This window comes from Pipistrellus kuhlii, unplaced genomic scaffold (genome assembly GCF_014108245.1).
Source record: "Pipistrellus kuhlii isolate mPipKuh1 unplaced genomic scaffold, mPipKuh1.p scaffold_m20_p_8, whole genome shotgun sequence".
NCBI classification, from domain to species: Eukaryota; Metazoa; Chordata; class Mammalia; order Chiroptera; family Vespertilionidae; genus Pipistrellus; species Pipistrellus kuhlii.
In genome coordinates, this window is record NW_023425584.1 from 48,113,177 (window position 1) to 48,140,522 (window position 27,346).

Here is a 27,346-nt window from a genome sequence, read left to right on the forward strand (position 1 = left end):
TCTTCTTATTCTATGTAGTTATATATTATGAGAATTGTTCTCAAAAACTTATTTATCAGTGCATGTAGGAAAGTCTGAATTAGCATAGGAAAGAGAGCTCTAGATATTAATACTCAATGTGCAAAATTGTCAGCAACGGAATGGTTAAAAGTTGAGGACTGTTTGTTCCTGTGTCAGATCACTTTTTACTTCGCCAGGTGTGGTAGCAAAATAATGACCCCTTGTCCTAATTCCAGAACTTTCTGCCAACTTGCATGGCAAAAGGGATTTTGCAGAGGTGATTATTGTTAAGAACCTTGCAATGAGATAATTTGGGATTATCTGAGTGGGATTAACTATTCTTCCACACTAAAATAAAATCCTCCCATGAATTCTAATCTAATGTAAATCAGGCTTCTTACCAGGGGAATCATTATAAGTCCCAATCTAATCATTTGGGTCCTTAAAAGTGTATCCTACATAATGGAAGGCTAATATGCAAATCAACCAAACAGCAGAAAGACTGGTTACTATGATGCATGCTGACCACCAGGGGGCAGATGTTCAATGCAGGAGTGCCACTCAACGAGAAGCCCTGAGCTGGGCTCACAGCTGGCAAGTGTAGCAGCAGTGGCAGGAGCCTCTCCTGCCTCCGCCGTAGCAATAAGGATGCCTGACTGCCAGCTCCTGAACTGTGAGGGGGCACAGGCTAGGCTGAGGGAACCCCCACCAACTGCATGAATTTTGTGCACCAGGCCTGTAGTGATGAAATAAAAAAGGTAACTCTTTTTTCTTTTCTTTTCTTTTTTCTTTTTTCTTTTATAGATTTCAGAGATGAAGTGCAAGGGAGAGATAGGAACATCAATGATGAGAGAGACTCATTGATCAGTCACCTTACACACGCTCCACACTGGAGATCAAGCCTGCAACCCAGGCCCAGCATATACCTTGACCAGGAATTGAACCGTGACCTCCTGGTTCATAGGTCAATGCTCAATTACTGAGCCACACTGGCCAGGCAAACAGGTACACCTGAACATAATGTAAATCACTGTTGCTGGCTTTGAAGGTGAAGAAGACAAGGCCATGAAGCAAGGAATGTGGAGTCCTCTAGAAGCTGTACACAGCCTTCAACCAACAAATAGCAGGAATAGGGACGACAGTCCTACAACTTCAAGGAAGTGAATACTGCCAATGACTGGAATGAGCAGGAAAGAGATTCTCCCTGGAGCCTTCAGAAAGGAATGATGCCCTGCCAACTCCTGGTTTTTAGCTCTTTGAAGTCCATGTCAGACTCCTGACCTCCAGAGCTATTAAGATCATAAACATATATTATTTAAGCCACTAAGTCTGTGGTCATTTGTTATGGCAGCAACAAAAAATGCATCAAGTGAGTACTTTGTCCACTTAAGTCTTCCTTCCTAGGGACTGATTACAAAAGCTGGGTTTCTTGAGATCAGGGGAAGATGAAAAAACTTAGTTATAAGACAACTACTTGACTCATATTCTGACTTAGAAAAGGTTCTAGGGTGAGTGCAAGCAGGAAAGGAAAAAACAAAGACACTGCTCTCCTTTTCTTCTCCTTTCCCAAATGAGAAAACTGGAAGACACAAATCATAGGATTTCCATTATAAGAGGAAAAAATGACTAGTTCTACGCCTATATAATAAAGAAGATCCTATATAATAAAAGACTAATATGCTAAGTGTTCGGTCATCCAGTCATCCGTTCAACCAATCAAAGCATAATATGCTAATGATATGCTAAGGCCATTCAACCACTTGCTATGACATGCACTGACCAGTAGGGGGCAGGCATTCAACACAAGAGCTGCCTCCTGGTGGTCAGAGCACTCCCACAGGGGGAGCACTGCTCAGCCAGAAGCCAAGCTCATGGCTGGTGAGCACAGTAGCAGTGGTGGGAGCCTCTCCCACCTCCACAGTAGTGCTAGGCCGGCAGTCAAGACATCCCTCAAGGGCTCCTGGACTGTGAGAGGGTGCAGGCCGGGCTGAGGGATCCTTCCCACCCCTCTCCCCCAGTGCATGAATTTCATGTACCAGGCCTCTAGTACATAAATAGAAACACTGGTTACATTTGCCCAAGCCTGGTGGGTTCCATTCAGAACTATGTATGCACAGTGTACTCATGCCACAGTGCCAGAGAGCAATGGCTTGTCACCCCACCTCATACCCTACCTAATACAGCCATGTAAAACATATGCTCCTTGATTTACACAGAATAACTGACAGCCTGAAAAAAGAAAGAGGTAAAACTCAAGTACCACAGAGAGCTCTCCTCACATTTGAAGAAAACTATTCTTCCACACTAAAATAAAATCCTCCCATGAATTCTAATCTAATGTAAATCAAGCCTTCTTACCAGAGGAATCATTATAGTCTAGCATCTAATGTTCCAATGACATATGGACTCTACTAAATCCTAAGAGAATTTGTCTCAACAAAAACTATATATACTTTTCCTTTCTCAAATTTTTTTCTAATGCAGATTGTTCTTCCTAACCAGAAACACTTTCTCTCCTAAATCTTCTGGTTTATCTAGATTTTAATCTGTTATTTAAAGTTATTAAGGTTTTTTACATTCCATTTAGCCTGTAACTTGATATTCCAGCAGTGTCACTTAAATCAGACTGAAAATAAAACATCAATAGAGATAAGGGGGGGGGGGGGGGGAAGTTCCCCACTGGATAGAGCTACTGGAAAGTTCATCTAGTGAGAAATAATTTATAGAAAAGGTAATTTATTATTTACTATGCAAGTTGTTTATGCTATTCACAGTGTCTTCTTCACTTGAGTGAGGAAGGATAACATATACTACTAAGGATTATCAGGTGGCTTAAGATACTTTATCACCTTTCTTGTGAGGAAACTAGAGAGCCTGTAGTCATTAACCTAGTAATTCTAGTAACACACTTTTAAAGATGAGGGCAAATGTCCTATTCATTTAAATATTTATTTTAGAAGTTTAAGCAAAGAGGCTTCCTCTCTGAAATCAATAAAAATATATTTTTTATGAAGACAAGGTTGAATGTATATAAAGACATAAAGATATGATAGTATCTATAAATATCTACCCCTTTATCTGCTATAAATGTAGGGAGGTGTAAGGCTGGTAGAGATGAATAAACCGTGGTGTCTTCAATGAAGCTTAAATGTAGTTTGAAAGTCGTAGGTAAAGCTGAAACTTATTGGGCAAAAATACTCAGTTTCAAAGTTCAGATTTTAAAGTTTGATATTACAGCGTGTACCAGTTTTATTTTCTCCTCCACCCATTTAGTGTATAGTAGACCACTTTCCTTCCCATTCGGGGGAGGAGAGAAAATAACACATTATAAAACCAAGCATAAAGACCTCATATCTCATCCCTGCACTTGTCACCATTAAACCTAAAATTCACTTAACATTTCTTTTGATTGGTTAGCACAAACTCAGACTCCAAAGGCAGCGTATTCCTTAAAAAGAAAAACCTGAAGCATTTGAGATCTTGCTCTGCAGCATGTTATCAATTTAGTTCCAAAAATTCTTATTAAAATTCTAAGAAAAAGAAAAAAAAAAAAAAAAAAAAAAAAAAAACCTGAGGCACCGTATCTAACCTTAAATTCAGTTTTAGGAAAATAAAATCACTCTAAACAAGAGCCTCTTTTGGATTAGGTAGAGAGTTTATAAATAGACAAAAGACATTGTTTCAGTTATCTATTCACTGGAAAAGATGCATAACAAATAACCCTAAACTCAGTGAAGTAAAAAAAAAAAAAAATCATTTCATATGCTCATGGATTCTTTTTTTTAAGACTTTATTTTTTAGAGCAGTTATAGTTTTACAACAAAAAAATGAAAGGTATAGAGAATTCCCATATACCTAGTACCCCCATACATAATTAGCCTTTTCCAGAATATAGTTGAAATTATACAGTATACAGCCTTTTCAGATTGGCTTCTTTCACTTCATAATATGCATTTAAAGTCCTTTCTGGTCTCTTCATAGCTTGATAGCCCATTTCTTTTTTTTAGCACTGAATCATATTCTATTGTCTGAAATGTACCACTGTTTATTAATCCATTTATCTACAGAAGGATATCTTCATTGCTTTCAAGCTTTGTCAATTACCAATGAAGTTGCTATAAATATCTGTTTATAGCTTTTCGTGTAAACAAAAGATTTCAGTTCTTTTGGGTTAATAGTAAGGACTGCAACTGCTGGATAGCATAATAATGTGTTTTATTTTGTAAGAAGCCTCCAAACTGTCTTCCAAAGGAGATTTCCTTTTGCTCCACATCCCCACCAGCATTTGGTGTCAGTGTTTTGGATTTCAGCCATCCTAATAGACGTTTAGTTGTTTCGATTTGCCTATTCCTGATGTGGAGCATCTTTTTAGATGTTTATTGACGTTTGTAGATCTTCTTGGTGAGGACTGGTAAGGCATTTGGCCTATTTTTTTTTTTTTTTTTTTTTAGTTTCTGTCTTCTATTGTTGAGTTTTAAGAATCCTTTGTATATATATTTTCTTTCTTTTTTTTAATCCTCACCCCAAGACAATGTTTTTTCAATTGATTTTAGGGAGAGAGAGAGAAAAAAATTCCATGTAAAAGTGAAACAAACAGGTTGCCTCCTGTACACTACTCGATCAGGGATTAGATCCAAAAGCTTTTTGGTGTACAGGGTGATGTTCCATCCCACTGTGCAACCTGCCAGGGCAAGAGTTATTTGCATATTTTGAATAACAGTCTTGATGAGATTTGTCTTTTGCAAATATCTTCTCCCAGTTTGTGTCTTGTCTTCTAACTTTGTTGAGTTCATGGATTCTTCAGTTCATGAAATCAAGACAAGCCAGAGCAGGAATGGCTCACCTCACAAGTCTATGGCTTCAGCTGGGAAGACTCAAAAAGCTAAAGGATAATTCAAATAGCTGAGAGCTGGAATCTGCTTCTCCACTCACATAACTGGCACCTGGGCTGAGCAAACTGGAGGTCAGCTGTGATTGTCAGAGTACCTTCAAGGGGCCCCTCTGTATGTTGTGGGCTTTCCACAGCACACCAGCCTCAGGTAGTCAGATTTCTTACCATGGCTGAGAGTTCAAAAAGCAAGTTCCAATAGACAAGGGGTGAAATTTCATGGCCTTTTATGACCTACCCTCTTAAGTCACATGTAATGGATCAGATAACTTTCATTGTATTCTCCTGGTCAAAACAGTCAGAAGCCCACACAGATTTAAGGAAAGCGTCTATCTTTTTGTGGGTATTTTAAAACCACCACAAACATAATTATATAAAGACTAGACCAAGTGTATAAAATTCGTGCATGAGGAGGGAGAAGGGGGAGAATCCCTTCAGCCCAGCCTGAACCCTCTCCAATCCAGGACCCCTTGGGGGATGTCCAACTGCCTGTTTAGACCCGATCCCCAGGATCGGGCAGTTGGATATCACTCTCACAATCCTAGACTGCTGGCTCCTAATCGCTCATCTGCCTGTCTGCCTGGTCGCCCCTAACTGCCCTCCCCCCCCCCCCCGCCCCCGCCGGCCTGATCACCCCCAACTGCCTCCTCCATGCTGACCTAGTCGCTCCTAACTACACCCCTCCCACCAGTCTGGTTGCCCCCAACTGCTACTCCCTATCCCCCACCCTTCTGGCCTGGTCGCCCCCCAACTGTCCCCCTCTGCTGGCCTGGTCACCCCTCACTCTCCCCCCTGCTGGCCTGGTCACCCCTCACTAAGCCCTCACACTGCCAGCCTGGTTGCCCCATATAACCTGCTGTTCAATCTTTTTTGATCATCCCTCACTAACACTCCTGTCAGCCTGGATGTAGGCAGCCATCTAGTGAGGGCGTAAGGGTCAATTTGCATATTGCCTCTTTATTATATAGGAGGATATGGAGATACATGCCAAAGGGTTAACAATGCCCACCTTCCAGGCACACTCAAAGTGAATTTCATTACTTCTCATTTTAAGTCAGATTAATTGAAGCGTATCTTCTATGGGTGGCAAAATTCCATCTACCTATTTTTATATGATACAATGACAAATCAATATAAACATAATTTTATCTACATAAATTGCATCAGGAATGTCTAATAGCTTGCTTTTGACCCCAGTACCATCTGCCAGTTACAACTGTTTCTTATTTTTAAAACACTATCAAGCTTAGATCCACCCTCAGGCTTAGGCTGTCATATCCATATAGAGACCACCTATAAAAGTAAAGCAATAGATCAGGATCACACAAGCATTGTGGTTGCTGAATTCAGTGGCTATTCCCTACCTCAGTGATTACTAGACTTCAGGGTTTCATAGGCCAAGGAAAGTTTCAGGAATAATAAAACAAATATGAACAAATAAAGTTACCAACTTTTATTCTCCAAAGAAAGGACATTTAGAAAATGACTACCCTATATATAATTTTCATCATAGAAAAGAAATGGACAATTTCAAATTAAGCACACTCCTTAAAAGTGAATAAGTTTGACTGACTAAAAAACTCACTGTATATATTTTTTTCATTTATCTGTTGATCTGCAGAAATTTAACCATAGATGAGTTCCCATACCAATTCACAAATTGGTATGGGAACAACTTGTGCATCGGACATTCTGCCTCTTTCCTCTCTTACTTTATTCTAACAGTTCTAGAACTGTAGCTTGCTCATAGGAACTCAGTCTAAAAGGACAGATAAATAAGTAAAAAAATTATAACAATTGACTGGTCAGATAAGGGTGCTATAGCCCAGCCATGATGGCTCAGTGGTTGAGCATCCACCTAGCAACCAGGAGGTCCCGGTTGATTCCTGGGCAGGACATATGCCCAGGTTTCAGGCTTGACCCCCAGTGGAGGGCATGTGGGGATGGAGAAGGCAGCCAATCAATGATTCTCTCTCATCATTAATGTTTTTATTTTTCTCTCTCCTCCCTCTCCTCTCTAAAATCAATTATATATATAATTTTATTTTATTTTTTAAGGAGTGCTATTGGATACAGGAAGGGGGAATCAAAAAAGGTTTCACAAATCTGGCAAAAAAGAAAAAAAGTTTAATTAGGAGAAAGAATATAGGTGGCAATGACTGTGGCTGAAAGCACAGAGACAGTCCACATGTGCCATATATCCCAGAAAGACTATATTGTGTATCAAAAAAAAATAAATAGTAGTTATACTTAGTTATAGAGTAAGGGTTCCTCTTCTATTCTTTATTCTTATATTTTCTGCCATTTAACAGCAGAGTATACATTCATGTGATGATAAGGAAATTTTTTTAAAAACAATTCCAATTTCGTAGAGGTTAGCTTAGGAAGAACCAACAAAAGGCCTATGTCTTAACCAGTTTGTATTGCAATACACCAGACTGTAATATGCAGATGTTAGATCTGGAAGAGGGATACAGAAACCAAGCAACAAATGTTGGCTAGGACAGACGACACCAGGGGAGTTGGCATTCCCTCGCTGCCTGTGAGAAGCCTAGGCTGGGTGTACTCCGTACAGGAGAGCTTCTTGTTCATAAGGTCGTTATAGTCAGAGATCCTCAGGTGGCAGGTGCTCTCTGACCAGTCAAATGTCAAACTCCCAGCTCTACCACCACTCACTGGCTCACAGAGCTCAGGCAAAGTCCTCAACCACTCGAATCTGCATCCCCATCTGTAACGCGGACAACTGCCTACCTTCTGGGATTTGTGTGCAGATGAACTGATAGAAAATAAAGAACTCAGCACAGTGCTTGCCCTTCGGAAAATTACTATAATATTATTACATGGCACATGTTTGTGAGCAAGCAAATGGTTAAATGGGCTCCTAAAGGCCTTTCTAAATGAATCGAGAAAGCTTGAAAAACATAAAACTTGTCCGTTTGGAACGTCAACCTTTTGAAACTTAAGTGGGTCGTGAGCTTTTACCCCATGCTCCAAATGCAGGAAGGATATTCGGCATTTGCTGTGCTTAAAAGCAAGCTATCTTTGGAATGACCTTTCTGCGGGGTCCCGGAACACCAGAGTGGCCCAACCCTCTATGTTAGGGCCGCTGACAGAACACAAGGCAGAAGTCTCCCATTCTTTTCCTCTGACTTCTGCAGAGGGCTCCCACGTCCTCTCCCACCGAGAGAATCCGATCTCTTTTGTGCAGAAGGAGGTTCAGGTCTAAGGTTGAACTGCCTCTTACCCAGGCTTTCTGAAAGCCGGAAGACAAGCCAGCGGGAGAAAGGAGTACGCTGTTCCTCACGTGATCTCAGACAATTCTAGCAACTTCTATCCCCCCCTGCCCTTCTTCCGAGCGTCTGACCTTGACACGCCTCCCTACAGCCCCGCCCCCTCCGGCCCATGGCCAATCGGAGAGTGCAAAGAGAACCGGATAGGGCGGGCCCCGCCTGGCACTTTGGACCAATCACCGATCACTTTGGACCGGAAGCCATGGTTTGTCCCTGGGTTCCGCCTTGGGAGGGTGGCCCCCTGGGAGCAGGCCAGGCAATCGTGGGTGTGGAGAGTTTGAGTCTCCCCTTCCGTTTGTCTGAAGAAAAGGGCGCAGAGACCCCTGCGAGCCCGGGAGGTAGGAAGCTCGGCCCCCCCCGAGGACGGCAGCTGCAAGGCAGAAGCAAGCTGTGTGCAGGGACCTTAGGAGCCGGTCCCGTTCGGCGCAGCCCTCCAGGCCATGGTGCAGGCAGAGCTCTGGGCGATCCCCAGGTGAGGGCGGCGGCTCCTCCGCCCGGGGTTCCCGCCGCGGGAGGACGGGGTAGATGCGGAGCGGGGAAGGAAGGATGCGGCCCGGCCCGCTCCCCGGGAGCACCCAGAGCGGCCGCCGACGCCGCACCTGCAGCAGACAACACAGCGCAGGCCGAGGCGGCGGCTCCCGCTGCTGGTAAAGTCGCCCGACAGCAGCTTCTCCGTAGTTTGCGAGTGGTTAAAACAGCCAAAGAGCAGGGCTCCCCATCGAAACCTCCTTCGAGCCCCTCTTCCTTGCTGCTCGGAGCTAATTTATGCGGAGACATGCCTTGCACTTGTACCTGGACGAACTGGAGGCTATGGATTCGACCTTTGGTGGCCGTCATCTACCTGGTGGTCATCATGGTCGCGGTTCCCCTTTCCGTGTGGGAATTGCAGAATCTGAAGGTAAGGGGACGGCACCCTCGGCTCTAACCCTTTCTTTACCTTCCTGCCCATCTTAGGTTGCCCGTTTTTTTTACCCTGAATGCCCCAGACTTGATATCCCGAAAACCCTATCATGTAAATGAGCCCAGTGTTAGGATATATAAGCCTGTCTGTTTAGTTTCTCAAAGCATGACCCAGCTGGAGGTAGGACCTGGTCAAGAACATAGTTAGGATGTATGAAGGTAGCTGCTGTGTAAAAAGAGCACGGCTCTGTCCTGCAAGTATTCATCAATTCCTTGAAAGTAAGGGGATTTTATTCCTTAAATCTGATCTGTTAAGATGTTGGACTTGATCGTATTAACTACCTTGAAAACCATGTATTGACTTTTATTAGCATTTAATTAACTTCCTGACTTAAAAGATTCTAGTTGGCTTAACTTTGTTGTTTGTTTTTACTTTAGAAATTAACTCTTAACCAACAAAGGTTTTTCAAAAAGTCCCTTGTATATTTTTTGATGTCATATTCTTATTATGACATCAGTAAAGTACTACAAGCTGGAAGAACCCAAGGTAAATACTTAACTAAGATATGTACTTTATAGAAATTGTATAATGAACTTTAAATTCTAAGTTTAAAATAACCAGAAAGTACTTTTAGTTAGAAAAACCTATTTTATAAGACCTATGACAAGACCATGGCTGTTTGAGGGCTTTTATTTATATGTTTTGGGTTGGTTGGTTGTTGTTTTTTTCCGACTACAGTTGACATTCAGTATTGTATTAGTTTCAGGTGTACAGCATAGTGGATAGATGTTTATCATCTCAATAAGCTTGCACCCATCTGACACCATACATAATTATTACACTATTATTGACTATATTCCATATTCTGTATCTTATATCCCCATGATTATTTTGTAATTGCCAACTTATATTTTTGTTGTTGTTGTTGTTGTTTTAATCCTTACCAGAGGATATTTTCCCATTGATTTTGCGAGAGTGGAAGGGAAGGGGAGAGACAGAGAAAGAGACACATCGATGTAAGAGAGACATACCCATTGGCTGCCTCCTGCATACTGGACCAGGGCCAGGGATCAAGCCTGCAACCCAACTTGTATTTCTTCATACCTTCCATTGGAGGCCTTTAGTTGTGGGAATGATTTTCACATAAGTACACAAAATTATTTAATATACATTTGTTTTCTGCATGTTCACAAATTATTTTTTGTTCCTTTTCCCATACTTGCATAGTCCATATAGTTATTTTTATTTTTAATTTTTATTGATTTTTTTACAGAGAGGAAGGGAGAGAGAGAGAGAGAGAGTTAGAAACATCGATGAGAGACATCGACCAGCTGCCTCCTGCACGCCCCCTACTAGGGATGTGCCCACAACCAAGGTACATGCCCTTGACCGGAATGGAACCTGGGACCTTTCAGTCTGCAGGCCAGCACTCTATCCACTGAGCCAAACCGGTTTCGGCTATTTTTTTTTTTTAATAATATTTTTATTGATTTCAGAGAGGAAAGAGAAATGGAAATGTCAATGATGAGAGAAAATCATTGATCAGCTGCCTCCTGCATGCCCCCCACTGGGGATCGAGCCCACAACTCAGGTACATGCCCTTGACTGGAATCGAACCCAGGACCCTTCAATCTGCAGGCTGACGCTCTGTCCACTGAGCCAAACCAGCCAGGGCCATATAGTTATTTTTAATATTAATACCCCATTCAACCACATTAAATATGTCCTATTTGTTGGACATTTAGGTTTTTCCATCATTTGTTTACTGAAGACATCTTAATACCAATGGGGATTTTTCTACTTTGAAGTATTTGGAGTATGGTATAGGAAATACTTTTATGGTTAATGATATGCATAGTAGCTATCTGTTTTAAGACTTCTCAGTTGTTGGTTTCAACTAGTTTTTTAAGTGCCAGCTTTTAAGGAAAATTTTAATTTGCAGTCTCCATTGCTTCTTATCATGTTTTGCCTAGAGTATTCTCAACACACCAGCAAAAGTCTTGGATTAAAATTAGCCCTAACAGTTTGGCTCAGTGGATAGAGGGTCAGCCTACGGGTCTCAGGTTCTATTCTAGTCAACAGCTTATCGATGTTTCTGACTATCCCTTCCTTTCTGTAAAAAATCAATAAAATATATTTTTTTAAAAAAACACATTAAAATTACACTATGTGTGTCCTCTTTTCAAAATTTTCCAGTCACTCCTAGTCCCAATTAAAAGTCATTATCCCACTCTGGCCAGTTTGGCTCAGTGGATGATGGAGCGCTGGCTTGTGGACTGAGGAGTCCCAGGTTCAATTCAGGTCAGGCGCATGTGCCTTAGTTGTGGTGGGTGTGCAGGAGGCAGCTGATCAATGTTTTTCTCTCATCAATGTTTCTGACTCTCTGTTCCTCTCTCTTCCTCTCTGTGAGAAAATCAGTGAAATATTAAAAAAAAAAAAAAAAAAGTTAGTATCCCTAACTATGGCCATTAAGGCCCAATGTGACCTGACACCAACTTCATTCCATCCCCCTGTGACTTTTCTCAATTCATGAGTTCTCACCAAAGTCTTGCTCAGTCACGAGGATGAGCATGCACCCTCCTTAAGGCCATTGCACTAATGGGAGTTGTCTGAACTGAGATGGTGTTTAAAGCCATAAAGATGAATGTCATTGTAAGGAAGAAGAACAGGCCAAGGACCTAGCACCAAGAGTTAGAGGTCACGTAGAAGAACAGGAACTTAAAAAAACAAGTAGCAACCAGAGGGGAAGTGCAGTGCTAGGAAAGGTGTGTTTCAGTGTTGTTGAGCCATCATTGACTTTCACAAGATAGAAATATAATTTTATAGTGACCCTGATAGTGGTTCAATGGAAATGTAATGGCTGAAACTAGAGAGAATTGTTTGAAAAATGGATGTGGTGGGGTAAAGAAGAGGAATCAAGATATGAAGACAAGTTTTGTTCATTTTTGTTTTGAGTATTTTGACTCCCAAGGGGACCAAGAAATGAATGGCATAGTAGATAGGGGTGTGGGATTAGGCGAGCAGGGGTATTTTTTCCTTGTTGTGTTTTGGTTTTTAAGATTCTAAACACTTGGCTATAGCATGTTCCCAATATTTGGGTATAATTTTTTATTTAACATTCTTAATAACTTGGAAGCATAGGTATTATCTTCATCCTATAGAATGAAAGCCGGGATAAGTGGCTAACGTGACATTGTGGTCAAGTGCTCTCTACAAATATTAATTACCTTTATCATTCTCTTCATCATTATTCACTAAATGAGTTTGTGTATCCAAAACGCTTAACATTCTGCTCAGCACATAGTAGATGCTCAATAAGTCCTAATTACCACGGTTGTTTTTTTAAAATAGCATCACTGTTCTTGCATTGGAGCAGCAATTCTTTTTCTTCTGGAGTAACATCTCAATGGGGATTAGGTTCTCAATTGGACATCTAAGGCAAAGTTGTAGCATCTGCCTGAGCCCCAGATAAAGTAGTTGATATTTAGAAACAGTTTTGTATAAAAATACATGTCTTTTAAACACTAGAATCACAGTGCTCACACTGAAATTGATGGGAACTGAGATTGTAGAAAACTGGAGGTTCCTAAAGCTGGTCACATGGCCATGGTGGGGCACACACATTTTTTGGAATGGCAAGATGACCATCTGATCTATTTAAGCTATTTCTTTCACACTCTTACTTGGCCAAGTGTGTGTATTTGAAGTCAAGTAAATTATTGTAAATGCACAAAAGTCAGGATGCTCTGCAGTCATTTTACCCTGAGCCCTGGTTTAAATGCCCCGTAGCTACCTTCTATAATAGATTAGTGCTTCTCTCCTCCCCTCAGGAGGATTGGGGAAAATGCTCTCCTATTCCTCTGTACTCCGCTTTGAAAGCATTCCACTGAGGGACAATTATCTCACTCCTAGATGCTCATCTTTAATGGTCTTTCCTCTCTCGTTTCTTCAAACCTCAGTGTGTGTGTGTGTGTGTGTGTGTGTGTGTGTGTGTGTGTGTGTGGAGGGGCGGGGGAAGGGGGAGATTTCCGCTGCTTATCTCTCCCTTGTTTTGTGAGCCAGGAAACCCTACTCGTGGCTGAGAAATGTAATAATGTTAATGGTACCCTATATCAGCATGTCTCAAGTGTGCATAATTCAGAGATAAATGTAAACTAAATTAAAGTCAATGTAATAATTATATTAGTTTCTACAGATACCTAGAGTTGACTTACTTTATTATGTTGCTTAAATATGCATCAAAGAAATTTAAATTTCTTATACATATGGCTTTTCATATATTATAGTTCAAAAATTACAACAACTGTAAAACCAGTGATTCATATTAATGGTATCAATGTGTACAGATGAAACTCAACTACCACTGGAAATGTAAAAATGGTACTAATTCCATGATGCAAGATATTTTAAATCTGTCATCACTATACTGAAATGACTCAATTATCTAGTCACTTCTTTTCTGATCGTTTGAAAAAGAACTCTTTCCCTTACAGCACACTGAGGTCAGTTTGCCTTTATTAGTCATAGACGACACATCATTTTTCTCATATCTACTACCAATTCTACTTTTTGGCAATCATAAAGACAACTGTGGGCATTAAAATTATGTGGCAATAGTGTTCCTAGTGATCACATAATAGAAAAGATCTAAAATGTGCTTTTATTTTTATTATGACTTTATGTCATCACTAAAATGAATACTCTCTTTTAAATGGCATTTAATCAAGCAGAAATCCCTGGAATATGATTTCTCAGACATTCCTTTCAGAATCTTCAACTCCACGTGTTTGCCTTTGAGTAATCTCCAGCATTCAGCAAGGCTTTCATATTTGCTTTTCAAGTTCTCTATACAGTTTAATGTAGGAATTTATTGTTATAAAATATATTTGTCTGTACTCTTTTGTTTTCTGCTTCATTAATCTTTGACCTCCTTTTTCTGTTCAAAACTGTAAAACTAGAAGTTATGGACTTGAATTCTATTTTAATTAATTGTTTAAATTCCTCAAGTACCAAAAATAAATGCCCACCTTTTTTCCTTTAAAAAGTTAGCATTTGCTTTAAGGCAAGAGTCCAAGTTAGTATAAAATTCATTCTCAAGTGCACCTCAGATAGAACAGAGGTTCACATAAATTTGTTTTTATCAAAAAGTATGTGCCTTACTGCAACTCTCCCTAGGATGAGATAATTAAAGTATATTTTTAGAAGTTAAGCTTTTACAGGATAAAATATTGATCAGATATTGACCTAAAAGAGAAATTAGAGGTTTTTTGAGTATAATATCCCGAGTTGATATTGTTATATATAAAAGGGATAGCATATATTAATACAGTTTACTTGAACAGTAGTTGTTGCATTATTTATCAAACAGGAGGGTTAAAAGACTTAATGCATGTTAGAGTGTCTGATATAGTCAGCATCCAGTAAATGTTGTGTAACAGAATTTGCAGAAAATGTAGGTAGGTTTTTAACTTTCTAGATATAAAAGCAAAGGAATAAACCATATAAAGCTTTTCAGATTTGAGTTGAGTAGAAAATTTGAAAACTCTGTATATCTCCAAACACAATAATCAACTTTAAAGGCCAAATCAGCTGAGGGAAAATGAAATGATGTTAACAGTGTTAATGTACACAACACTACTACAAAAGGCCCCTTGAGGAAAAATGTTCAATCCCATGAGGAAAATTCTGCCCCCTCCCTCTACAAAAGTAAGAATAGGCTGCTTATTAAAGAATATATAAGAAATGGCTACTAGTCATTTGGAAAATATTAAGCCCCATTAATAATTAAATAAATGGGAATTTAAAAAATAAAAATATTTAGTTTTTAATATCAGAGCATTTATACCAGCGTGTTCTTCTGCTTCTTAAGGTTGGAATACACACCAAGGCTTGGTTTATTGCTGGAATATTTTTGTTGTTGACTATACCTATATCACTATGGGGGATATTGCAACATTTAGTGCATTATACACAACCTGAACTACAGAAACCAATAATAAGGTAAATCTTAACATATTTTGAATCTACTGTGTTAGTGTTGTTGGCTTACTTCATAAATATAATGTAAAATGTTTTTAATATATGTTTTGCTCTTCAAATAGGATTCTTTGGATGGTACCCATATACAGTTTAGATAGTGTAAGTATGTTTCATTTTATCTTTTAACTAAGGACTTTTTTGAAGATATTAACTATACTTGCAGAATGCTTAAAATAATTAAAGTATTTGACAGTAAGAATCAAATGAAGAAAAGTGAAAAGGTTCACTTGTTTTCAATGTTGATAAAGAAGGTAAAGTACGACAATAGAAAAGGCAGATATTTAACATTTTTAAAAATCTATAGCTGTTCACCATCTCCCCTGAGCATGCCCTCACCTTTCCCCTTCCTCCTTCTTCCTCCTGCCCCCAGATCCATTCTCTCCTGAGCCCATTTCTTCCACCCCTCACTCCTACTCTGTGATGATTTTCTAAATAAACATTCTCTTATTTAAAAAAAAAACAAACAACAATCTCTCTCTAAAAAAAAAACAAAACAAAAAAAACTATAGTTGTTTTCTTTGCTTGATCTTTTAAGATTTCAGACTAGTAGCTCTTAGCCCTAAAAGAATGCAATGTTTAAATTGATATCATCATCCTTTTTACTAAATCTTTTATTTCAACAACAATAAAAAACCTTCCCAATGGATCCCAGCACAGTTTTTACAGGTGACTGCTTTAATTTGATTCAGTATAAAGGAAGTGTTTTTCACAGCATTTTCTATGATTATGTCAAGAAAATTTTCAGGTTTTATTTAAAAACCCAAGTGAATGTAATTTAGCTTCTTTCTTCATATTCATTATTTACCTCCAAACATGGACATTTTCATTTACCAATATCCAAAATGTTTACTGCTCTTAGAAATTCATCTCACAGATTGTCTGGTAACCCTTATAATAATAAATTTTCAAAAATTTGACGTCAATCTGTGGCAAGTACAAAAATTAGTTTATTATGGATATGAATTGGAGTGGTAATTCATTGTATCTTAGCTGAAACTATTTTTAACATCTGTGCTTTTTTTTTTTATAGTGGGTAGCTTTGAAATATCCCAGCATTGCAATATATGTGGATACCTGCAGAGAATGTTATGAAGCTTATGTCATTTACAACTTTATGGGATTCCTTACCAATTATCTAACTAACCGGTATCCGAATCTGGTATTAATCCTGGAAGCCAAAGATCAACAGAAACATATCCCTCCTTTATGTTGCTGTCCACCATGGACTATGGGAGAGTAAGTATGCTTTGTTTTAGTTCTTTTATGTTTTGGTTTTATTTAAGCTGTCATTTCTCTGCAAAGCTGTGTTAAGTACTATGAGCAGGGAAAGTAATCTGAGACCCTTACCTTGGTAGTTCATAGTCAAGTTTGAAGACTAAAACAACACATTTTTATAATCTACACATGGTTAGTTTCTTTTACATAATTCATTCTAAATAGAAAACTTAAAATATTGTGGGTGTAAACCTTAGAAATCATTTCATTAACCCCCTTTACAATTGGAAACCAGGGTCTGCAGAAATTAATTTACTCAAGATGATAAAGCTAGTTAATGACAAAATCAAATGTTTGTGTTTTTTTTTTATATCTAGTGAAAGGATCATGGTTTTTTGCCTTTAACCTAATAATGTAGTGCAGCGTTTTTCAACCGCTGTTCCGCGGCACACTAGTGTGCCGCGAGATGTTGCCTGGTGTGCCGTAGGTGCAGACAAGACAAGAATTTTATAATTTTTCACTATTTTGTTTACTTAATATTTCATAATAAAGTAATTATAAAATACTTTCTTTGTGTTTATTTGATTCCTATTCAAGAGAATTACTTTATATATAGTCAATATAGGCACAGAGTTAAATTTTTTAACATTTTCTAATGGTGGTGTGCCTCGTGATTTTTTTCATGAAACAAGTGTGCCTTTGCCCAAAAAAGGTTGAAAAACACTGATGTAGTGAATTGGGTTTGTGAATTTTCTAAAATTAAAAAACTTGCTTTCAAGGATAAATGTAAAGTGATTATGATGTATCATCTGTTTTCCTGTAAGATTTGGTTTGCTAATATTTTGTTTAGAATTTTTACATGAGTAAAATTGGACTGCTAGTTTCCTTTCTTATACCTTCCCTGTTTAGTTTTGATATCCAGGCTATAATGCTTGAATAGGAATTATTGCCTTTTATTTGTGTACTAGAGGCCTGGTGCACGAAATTTGTGCACTGGGTGTGGTGGGGAGGCGGGGTCAGTCCTCAGTCCAGCCTGTGTCCTCTCGCAATCCAGGAGCCCTTGGGAGATGTCTGACTGATGGGGAGTGGGCCAAAGCTGTCAGTTGGAAATCCTTAGTGCTGTAGCAGAGGCAGGAGAGGCTCCACTACAGCCGCTGGGCTCACCAGCCATGACTCCAGCTCAGGGCTTCTGGCTGAGCAGTGTTCCCCCTGTGGGAACGTACTGACCACCAGGGGGCAGCTCCTGCATTGAGCCTCTATCCCCTGGTGGTTGGTCATTGCACATCATAGGGACAGTCAGAGGAACAGATAGTTCCTCCATTTGGTCGATTTGCATATTAGCCTTTTATTTATATATAGGATTACAAAAAGAGATTGTGACCTATACCTTGAAAGATTAGGCCTGGACTTTTCATTATGAGTTGACATTATAGAACTAGGCATGCTTCCTGTTGTTTCTGTGTGTGTGTGTGTGTGTGTGTGTGTGTGTGCACGCGCGCGCGCGCTTTTAATTATAGTTTTTAGATAAAGTTTAAAATATATGGGCATACATTAGTTTATAACTCTTTTGGATCTATTGTGCTGACTCCTATGTTATGACTTATGTTATTGTCATAACATAGATCTTATGTTATAACATAAGATCTATGTTGTTAGTATCTTTATCTTTTTCTTGAAAAAGTCTTGCTGAAGTTCCCCTAGTTTTCTCAAGGACTGATTTTTTTGTTTTGTTGAGTCTCTCGAGAGTATATTTGTTTTCTATTTCATTATTTTTGCTCTGTTTTTTTTCTTTTTAATTTCTTTTGGTTTACTTCATTCTTTTCCTAACATATTAGAACCTTAGCTTTTTAATTTATAGCCTTACTTCCTTTTTTTAACATACATTTGAAACTATTCACTTCATTTTAAATTCTACATTCACACCTTGCATCTCAGTTCTTCATCTGTCTAGAATCACTTCCTCAAAAGTATTTTAAAAATTTTTTTAGACTTATCCAAAGTATCTTTATTTTGTCCTCATTCTTGAAAGATTGTTTTGCTAGATGTAGTTCTTATGTTGATAGGAATTTTCTCTGAGTATTTTGAAGAGTTTATTCCACCTAATTCTGGCTTCAGTTTTTACTGTTAACCCTCGACTGTCAATCTACTTGTCTTTCCATTATAGGTGACCTGTCTCCCAACTGCGTTTTAGACCTTATCTGTCTGTGATGTTTTGCAGTTTATGACGTATCTAGGTTTTTTGTTTTATTTTTAGTCCTGCTTAATTTACAGTGTGCCTCAAATTTGTAAATCCATGTTTTTCATCAGTTTTGAAAAGTTCTCAGCCATAATTTTTTTTCTGATGTTGCCTTTACTCAGTCTTTTGTAACTCTGATTATATGTTAGAATTGATTCTATTTCATTCTTTGCAACTCATTCACATTATCTCTTTGTCTCACCAATTATTTCAGATAAATCTTACAGTTCATTAATTCTCCACAGCTTTCAGTGGTATCTAATTGGCTATTTAATCAATCTCTGTAGTCACCCTTAATGGTCTCAGGTTTGGTGTGGCACTCAACTCATAGAATACTATAGGCTCAAGCTTTGTAAAGCTTATGGGACAGGAAGCACACCACATACAGCCAAAGGATGCTCATCAAGAGATCTTACAACAAGTCCAAGTACATTTCCTAGACACCACAGGGAGCATGCTTGCTTGTAAGTGGGAGTGAACCACCTCAGCACAGGGAAGGCTCTCAGCACACAGAACGCCAAGTTATTCAGACCTAGTAACATAGCATCTGAAGGTTTACATGCCAGGTTCACAATATTCTCATTCTAGATGTAATTCTTAAGTTAGGGAATTCATAATACATGACAGTGATAACTAGTTTTCCTGATAGGAGTGTTAAATAAGCATTTGTTCTCAAACCCACGTGGTCTTTTAAGACTTACACAAGGCTCTCAGGTGGAAAGTCTTTTTTTGGTAGTTGATTTGGGACTTTTTTGTTTTTGTTTGTTATTGCTTATGAAATTTCCTCTGTATTTGAGTGATGCCAGCAATAGAATAAAAACTGTTTATATAGGATTTTTATTTTGTCCTTTCAGAGTACCTAGTCATTGATAGTCTCTGGAGTGCTACTTAACTACCAAACTTGAAAGGAAACTGAATCCTAAAATGTAAATATTTCCTAACTTGCATGTGTGCATGCTTTCACATACGCATGCACACACACAATTCGTTTGTTAGTCAGTTTTCCTTCCAGAAACACACAGACCCATGTTTTTTCTTTTGATCTGTGCAGCACTAATTTGACACTATACACAAGGGTCCTGCAGAAGATGTAGTTGTCAAATAATTTAAAAAATAGTATTTAAATAATTTGTTTGCTACCACACACATTCCTCCCCAGTCGCCATTTAGAATGACTAAGTTAAAAGAATGAAATACAAATATGGCATCATTTGTTAAAGTGATTATAATTTGGGAGCTTTGGAGAAAATCTGGTACTATTTAAATGAGTAGCTGAAAATACTAAGTTCTTTTTCTTTGGCAGAGTATTGCTGTTTAGGTGCAAACTGGGTGTATTGCAGTATACAGTTGTCAGACCATTCACCACCATCATTGCTTTGTAAGTACATAGAGCTTATATTATCGTGGTTTTTTTTTTTCCAAATCCTCATGCTCTTATGTGGTACAACTGAGTAGAAAAACATATAAAGAATGTTAATTTACTTGTTTATAACACAGGTGTAATCTTACTGAAAAAAACACAATATGTAAAAACCCAACTATATGAAATCAGGTGACCATTTATAGGCAAAGATTTGCTACAGAGTTCTAAATAACATTCTCTCTAGAACTTTCCGGAAATCATTTAAAAATACTTGCTTTTTTAAATACTATTATAGTTCACACAGCTTTACAGAAACATTTATTACATGAAGTTAAAGTATGCTACTTTAGATTCATTGCATGGTTTTATTTTCTAAATAGTTAAGTTAGAATATGAACACTATATTCTAAGGAAGAAATCATATTTTTATTTTTTAATAATTCTGTCAAGGCTTAGCACTTGAGGTAAAATTAAGCCACTTGGTGGTAATTAATCCCTAAAAATTTAAAAACATCAAATAATGTAAAGCAAGTATATTACATGTTTTATCTGCTAGTCATTAACATTCTGCATGGTTACAGAGGAAGAAAGGGAAGACAAAGGAGAAAAATATTCAATTCTTTATTCTACCTTTGAGCTAGCAATTTTTAGTGATATTTAACTTGGAGTTCAGACTAATTCACTTATTTATGAAGGTATGCTTTATTGTCTGCAGTTTAGAAACTAGGTAATCATATAAGTTAAAACTTAGATGTGGGTCTTCATAAAATTTACCTCCAAGCCCTGGCCTGTGTGGCTCAGTTGGTTGCATCATCCTGTGCGCCAAAAAGGTTGCCGGTTTGATTCCCGAACAGGGCAGATGCCCAGGTTGTGGGCTCAATCACTGGTAGGGCATGCAGGAGACAGCTCATCCACGTTACACTCTCATACTAATGTTTCTCTCTTTTCCCTTCTCTAAAAATCAATAAACTATTCTTAAAAAAAAAAAAATTACAATTTGAGTGAAAACGTTAGAGTTGTACTTACAGACCTGCATTTTATAACAATCGAGCTTTTGAAAACAAGGCAGCATAATTTTTTTTTAATCTATATATAACTAACCTTTCCAGTTCAATATTTGTATCTTACTTTGGATTTACTTCAAGTTGGAGGTACAATCATGTAACATTTATAGAAAAAATGTTTTTTTTTAACCATCTGTATGATAAAATCAAGTAATTATCTATAGAATCTTTTAAGTAAACTGACTTCTAAATGTAAGTATTGCTGTCTATGCTATATTTATTAGTTAATCATAAATTTGTCTCATTTTTATCATATTTAGAATCTGTGAGCTGCTTGGTGTATATGATGAAGGCAATTTCAGTTTTTCAAATGCTTGGACTTACTTGGTTATTATAAACAATATGTCACAATTAGTAAGTACACATTCTAACTGTACTAACTTAGTATTTATAACTCTAGATTCTTAGGGAAAGTTTTTGGGAATAAGTTTTGTTACTTTTTTATCTTGAAATTAGATTTATAGGAAGAATTTCAAGAAACTGTAACATATCTTTATACATATATAAAGGTATAATATCTTTGTTAATTATTTGGTGACTTATATCTTAACCTGCCATCATGTTTGTTCATTTGGTTCTGGGTACTTATTGCACAATTTGTGGATATGTCATAAATAAAAGCACAATTCCCTCCCTTAAAAAAAAAATATTCTAGGCATATTCAGTAAGATTCTTTTACATATTTGGAATTAAAAACAAATTGAGAATGCTAAATTTAAAAAAATTATGTTCTAGATCACATTTGTCAAACACAAGGCCTGCGGGCCAAATCCGTCCCGCCAGGCCTTGCAATGTGGCCCGCACCGCGCTGTCATCACTGCACTCCGCTGCGTTTCCATCACAATGACAGTTTATGACTGTTCAGTAAACCATTCGGCCCGCAATTTAGGCTGGATTTTAGATTTTGGCCCCTTCTCTGATTGAGTTCGACACCCCTATTCTAGATACTGAATTGCTCAAATATATAATTATCTGATTCTTTCAACTTAATGTACACTTTATTTAAAATATTTTAATACTTTCAGCAAAATAGTAATTTAGATTATGTGGCATTCATGTTGGTTTTAGCCTTGGCTGTGTAGCTCAGTTGATTAGAAAGTCATCCCAATATATCTAGGTTGCAGATTCAATCCTACGTCAGGCCACATACAAGCATCAACTAATGGGTGCATGGGTAGATTTGAAACAAGTCAATGTTTCTCTCTCCCTCTAAAAATACATAAAAATTAAAAAAAAAATTTAACCAAATGCCTTTGTATTCAAAGCTTTCTCATGTGTTTATATTCTTTGGGACCAGTAATTCCATTTCTGGGAATGCATCCTCAAGTAATGGTCAGAAGTACTTAAGCTTTGATTGTCATGGTATATAGAGGCCTGGTGCATGAAATTTGTGCATAAGGCGGTTGAGTGTCCCTCAGCTTAGCCTGTGCCCTCTTGCAATCTGGGACTCTACCCTTGTTTGTAAGAGCGAAAGAGTGAAAACAATCCTAAACCCAGTGTTGGGGACTGGTGAAATATACTATGGTCCTTCCACTGGCCAAAATATTTGGCAGTTATTAAAAATAATTTTCATGGCCAAAACCGGTTTGGCTCAATGGATAGAGCGTCGGCTTGGGGACTGAAGGGTCCCGGGTTCGATTCCAGTCAAGGGCATGTACCTTGGTTGCGGGTACATCTCCAGTAGGGGGTGTGCAAGAGGCAGCTGATCAATGACTCTCTCTCGTCGATGTTTCTAACTCAATATAATATATTTTAAAAAATAATAATAAAAATAATTTTCATGAAACTTATGGAAAGTAAGGTTAAGGGAGGGATAATCAGGCAACAAAATTTTGTTTTTAGTTGATGCCTGTTAAAAACCATTTTAGTTTGATAATAGGCCTATGAGCAACTTAATACATTACTGCTTTGATATTCTAAATATCTTAAGTGAACATTTTATTTTAATGGAAAAAGTAAACTTTTAGAAAAATGTTTACTGCTATGCAACACTACATTAGGTCATTACAACTAATTTTTTTTTTCAATATTTAAGTCTTGAGCATTTATTACAATATATAAAAGTAAATTCAGCTGGATTAATATATTGCCCTCAAGAAAAATTATCTCCCTGATTCCTTGCTTTCAGATATCATTGTTACCGTTTTATTGAAAAGTATTTTTTTAATATGACTTATAATGAATAGCTCAACTCTTGTAAAATTAGTGATAACTGATAAGCAGATAATGTTTTTATTTCTTCTATGCATGGCCATGATTTGTTCCTTGTTTCTGGGCCCAAATAAGTGAAATGCTTAAAACCATTTTCAGGGGAAATGTTATACATCTCTTCTGAGAAATTTCATATCATATATATTCATCCACAGTAAACTACAAAAGCTTGTTGTTAATCTAAAAATACCATAATGAAGTCTAGAAAAATTTGCATGAAACCTTACTCTGTACCAGGTCTCTGCTTTATAACTTAATATTTCTAATACCATATTTAGTTATTTTTAATGAAGAAGTTTAATTTTTAATCTTGTTTCTAGTTTGCCATGTACTGTCTACTGCTGTTTTATAAAGTACTGAAGGAAGAACTGAGTCCAATACAGCCTGTTGGCAAGTTTCTTTGTGTAAAGCTGGTGGTTTTTGTTTCTTTTTGGTAAGTATTACTTGATCTTAAACTAGAGGCCCAGTGCACAAGAATTTGTGCACTGGAGCGGGGAGGGTCCCTCAGCCCAGCCTGTCCTCTCGCAGTCCGGGATCCCTCGGGGAATGTCCACCTACTGGCTTAGGCCCCTTCTCCAGGGGATCGGGCCTAAGCTGACAGACATCCCTCTGAGAGCCCAGGAGCCCCCAGGGGATGTCCGACTGCGGCTTAGGCCCGCTTCTTGGGGAGCAGACCTAAGCCTCAGTCAGACATCCATAGTGCTGCCGAGGAGACGGGAGAGGCTCCTTCCGCTGCGCTCACAGTCAGCCGGCTTATGGCTAAGCAGAGATCCCCCTGTGGGAGAGCACTGACCACCAGTGGGGGGCAGCTCCTGCATTGAGCATTTGCCCTCTGGGGGTCAGTGTGTGTCATAGTGATCAGTCGTTCCTAGTTCCTAGTTGTTCCGCCATTAGGGTCAATTTGCATATTACCCTTTTATTATATAAGATGTTTTTATTTCATAAGGACAATAAAACTGTTGACTAGGGAGGATTTTTAAAATAGTTTTAATATAGAGGTTGAATTAAAATGTCTCTAGTTACTCTAATTAATGATGCCTTTTTAGGTAATTACCTTTTTAGGTAATTAAAATGTCTCTAATTATCCTTTTAGCCTTTCTTGGTTTTTCATAAGGAAATAATCAGATGGCCACTGTAACATTTATAAGAAGAAAATAATTTGAGCCAGGCCAGTGTTGGTTCAAGTCACTAGTTCTATTACTGGTCAGGGCACATGTCCGGGTTGCGGGCTCCCTCCCCAGTAGGGGTGGAAGGGTTGTGCAGGAAGCAGCCGACCCATGTGTCTCTCTCATTGAAGTTATCAATGTATCTATTTTGATTTTCCCTTTGTTAATCTCCCTCTCCAAAAATTAATTAAAAAAAAAAACATTTTAAAAATTAAAAAAAAAATACTTTGAAACAACCTAAATGTCTCAACACTAGAGGAATCATTAAAATAAATCATGGTGTTTTCACATAAGAAAATACTTTGTAGTTTGCCGTAAAATAGGATATTTATTAATATGAGAAAATATTAGTAGGAGAGGGCATGAGTGGGAGTTGGGGGGCAATAAGGGGATAAAGATACATATGTAATACCTTAATCAATAAAGAAAAAAATAAAGTAATTAAAAAAAATTTTTTTAAGGCAGGCCCTAGTCATTGGATTCAGTGGTTAGAGCAGTGGTTCCCACCATGGGGCACATGCCCCACAGGGGGGCAATTTTATTTTTAAGGGGGGCCCTTTTTGGTGCACAGGCTGATACTCTAACCACTGAGCACACCAGCCAGGGCTACCTTTTATTTCATTTTAAGTGCCTATTGTACAGTGTGTTAGATATTATCTATGTATAGGAAGAACTTAAGTCTAATTTAAGTTCACACACTTTCAAAACAAAAAGATATAAGTAAGCAGTGAAGTTCCAAGAATACATAGTAATTCAAATGCATGTGATGAAACTCTACTAGAAGAGTAAATTTGTAAAACAAGTAAGTATATTTAATATAGACACAGTGTCTTCAAGAATATGCTGTGAAGGCAGGGTGTGGTGGTGGTGGTGTGGTCCAAAGGTAGTGCTGGGGTTTAACTTTAAAATGGCGTATTTTTAAAACAATTGCTCATTTTATGCTTGATGTAGATTTGGCATTTACCTTTTCCTAACATATAGGCAAGCTGCAGTTATTGCTTTGTTGGTAAAAGTTGGCGTTATTTCTGAAACACACACATGGGAATGGCGAACTGTAGAAGCTGTGGCTACAGGCCTCCAGGTAAGTAGTGCTTTCTCTGAATTCAATAGAACTTGACTATTTGTTAAGTGTGCTTATGTAAAACATTTTATCTTTTAAACCTGACAATGTGCAGGCTATGGGACTACTGTTATCTTCACTTTACAGGTGAAATGGAGGAAGCCTAGAGAAATTGGTCATTAATTACTAATTTGTAGAGCCAAGAATACAACCTAGATTTTGTTATTCCTAGTCAATTTATCTTTCTGCACTTCTCTTAGTTCTTGAACAGTGGATTGAGCTTTCGATGTACTTTGCTAAGAAATACTTGACTAAGTAATGCAAAATACATGTAAATTTTTTGCTTTTTTTTTTTTTGAGGTAAAAAAATAATTTTGGAAAATGATTATACTTATGAGAAAAACCGCAGCTATTGATACTTAAGTACTTTTGAAGAAGTGTTTTTTGAAAAGGTAGTGTTTTCCCTTTACCTACAAAACTAGATTTAAACCAAAGATGACTGATTTTTTTGTTGTAGGACTTTATTATTTGTATTGAGATGTTCCTGGCTGCTATTGCTCATCACTACACTTTCTCATATAAACCATATGTCCAAGAAGCAGAAGAAGGCTCATGCTTTGATTCCTTTCTTGCTATGTGGGATGTTTCAGACATTAGGGATGATATTTCTGAACAAGTAAGGCATGTTGGTAAGTACCAGTCATTGAATTTATCCAAATAGGTAACTTTTGTAAGGGCAATTTAGTAGCTATTTATTTACCATAAGAGATTAAAAGACTTTGTTTAAAGCAGTGCCACAATAAGGCTCTTCAAATAGGGAGGAGGGTAGGGGATCTTATTTTTAGCATACAAATTTATAAAGGTAAAATACAAATACTTACTCTTTGGCTAATTTGGAAACCTTTATATTACCTTAAAGGAAGGACAGTCATGGGACATCCTAGGAAAAAATTTTTTCCCGAGGATCAAGATCAAAATGAACATACAAGCTTGTTATCATCATCATCACAAGATGCAATTTCTGTCACCTCTTCTGTGCCGCCTTCCCCCATGGGTCACTATCAAGGGTTTGGACGTACTTTGACTCCCCAGACTACCCTTACTGTAGCTGATGTATCTGATGAAATATATAATGATACTACAGAAGAGAAAAGCGAACCTTCAGATAAACCCGTGGTCTCCTGAACAGTGTGTGAACACAGACTGCACTACTGTTACCATGTTACTTCAATACCTGGTATCACATTGCTCAGGATTTTGTGCTTGGGACAAGCCATAAATGATGGAACATTGCAACACAAAGATAGGCGGAGGCCAGGTACTACTGGTTTTATATAACTAAATTTTGTATGTCACAAATAACCAGTCTAAATATCTTGGACTTAGACTCTAAGATTTCTTCACATTAGAGTATTGCATACTCAAATGGTAGAAAATGACTATACTAAAAGTTCTTGATGTTACATGCTTTATCAAGAGGATGGTCATAAAAAAATAATAATCAATGCTTCCTACCACTGCTGCATGAAAATAATGCTTTGGAATTAGCAGAAAGTATAATTCAGAAATATGAATTAGTGGAACATAATCATAATCATGTGCCATATATTTCTCAACTGGATGTCTTTCAATAAATAATAATTTATCATTTATTTTCTGCAACTTTATGTCTCTCATTCTTTAAACAGAAATCATTCAAGTTTTAACAAAAAGGTCTTGATTAGAGAGGCATAGCATAAAAAAGTAAAGTCCAGAAAAATTAAGGGTTAAAAATTATATGCCTACAATGAAAGATACCTAGTTCTTATATTCCTATTAGGATAAATAGCTCAGACCTAATATTATTCTTAAAATAACTATCTAAAAATCATTTGCATTAACTCTAATAGATAAATGTTATCTGTGACTTTGAG

General features: G+C 37.7%; 1 protein-coding gene across 1 annotated transcript; it reads left to right on the plus strand.

The window, feature by feature from the left end:
- The first annotated feature begins 8,373 nt into the window (after positions 1–8,373).
- On the plus strand, positions 8,374–27,085 carry TMEM184C (transmembrane protein 184C). Its single transcript, XM_036423391.2, has 10 exons — positions 8,374–9,076; positions 14,949–15,079; positions 15,181–15,217; positions 16,149–16,354; positions 19,873–19,947; positions 21,257–21,350; positions 23,528–23,640; positions 25,355–25,454; positions 25,951–26,122; positions 26,353–27,085. The coding sequence occupies exons 1-10, from the start codon at positions 8,381–8,383 to the stop codon at positions 26,616–26,618; spliced, it is 1,890 nt and encodes a 629-aa protein (XP_036279284.1). The 5' UTR covers positions 8,374–8,380; the 3' UTR covers positions 26,619–27,085.
- The last annotated feature ends 261 nt before the right edge of the window (positions 27,086–27,346 follow it).

Coding starts and splice junctions, on each gene's coding strand:
- TMEM184C (XM_036423391.2), top strand. CDS start 8,381: ATGGTTTGTCCCTGGGTTCCGCCTTGGGAGGGTGGCCCCCTGGGAGCA. Junction 9,077..14,948: donor GGGAATTGCAGAATCTGAAG/GTAAGGGGACGG, acceptor CTGCTTCTTAAG/GTTGGAATACACACCAAGGC. Junction 19,948..21,256: donor TTCACCACCATCATTGCTTT/GTAAGTACATAG, acceptor TATCATATTTAG/AATCTGTGAGCTGCTTGGTG.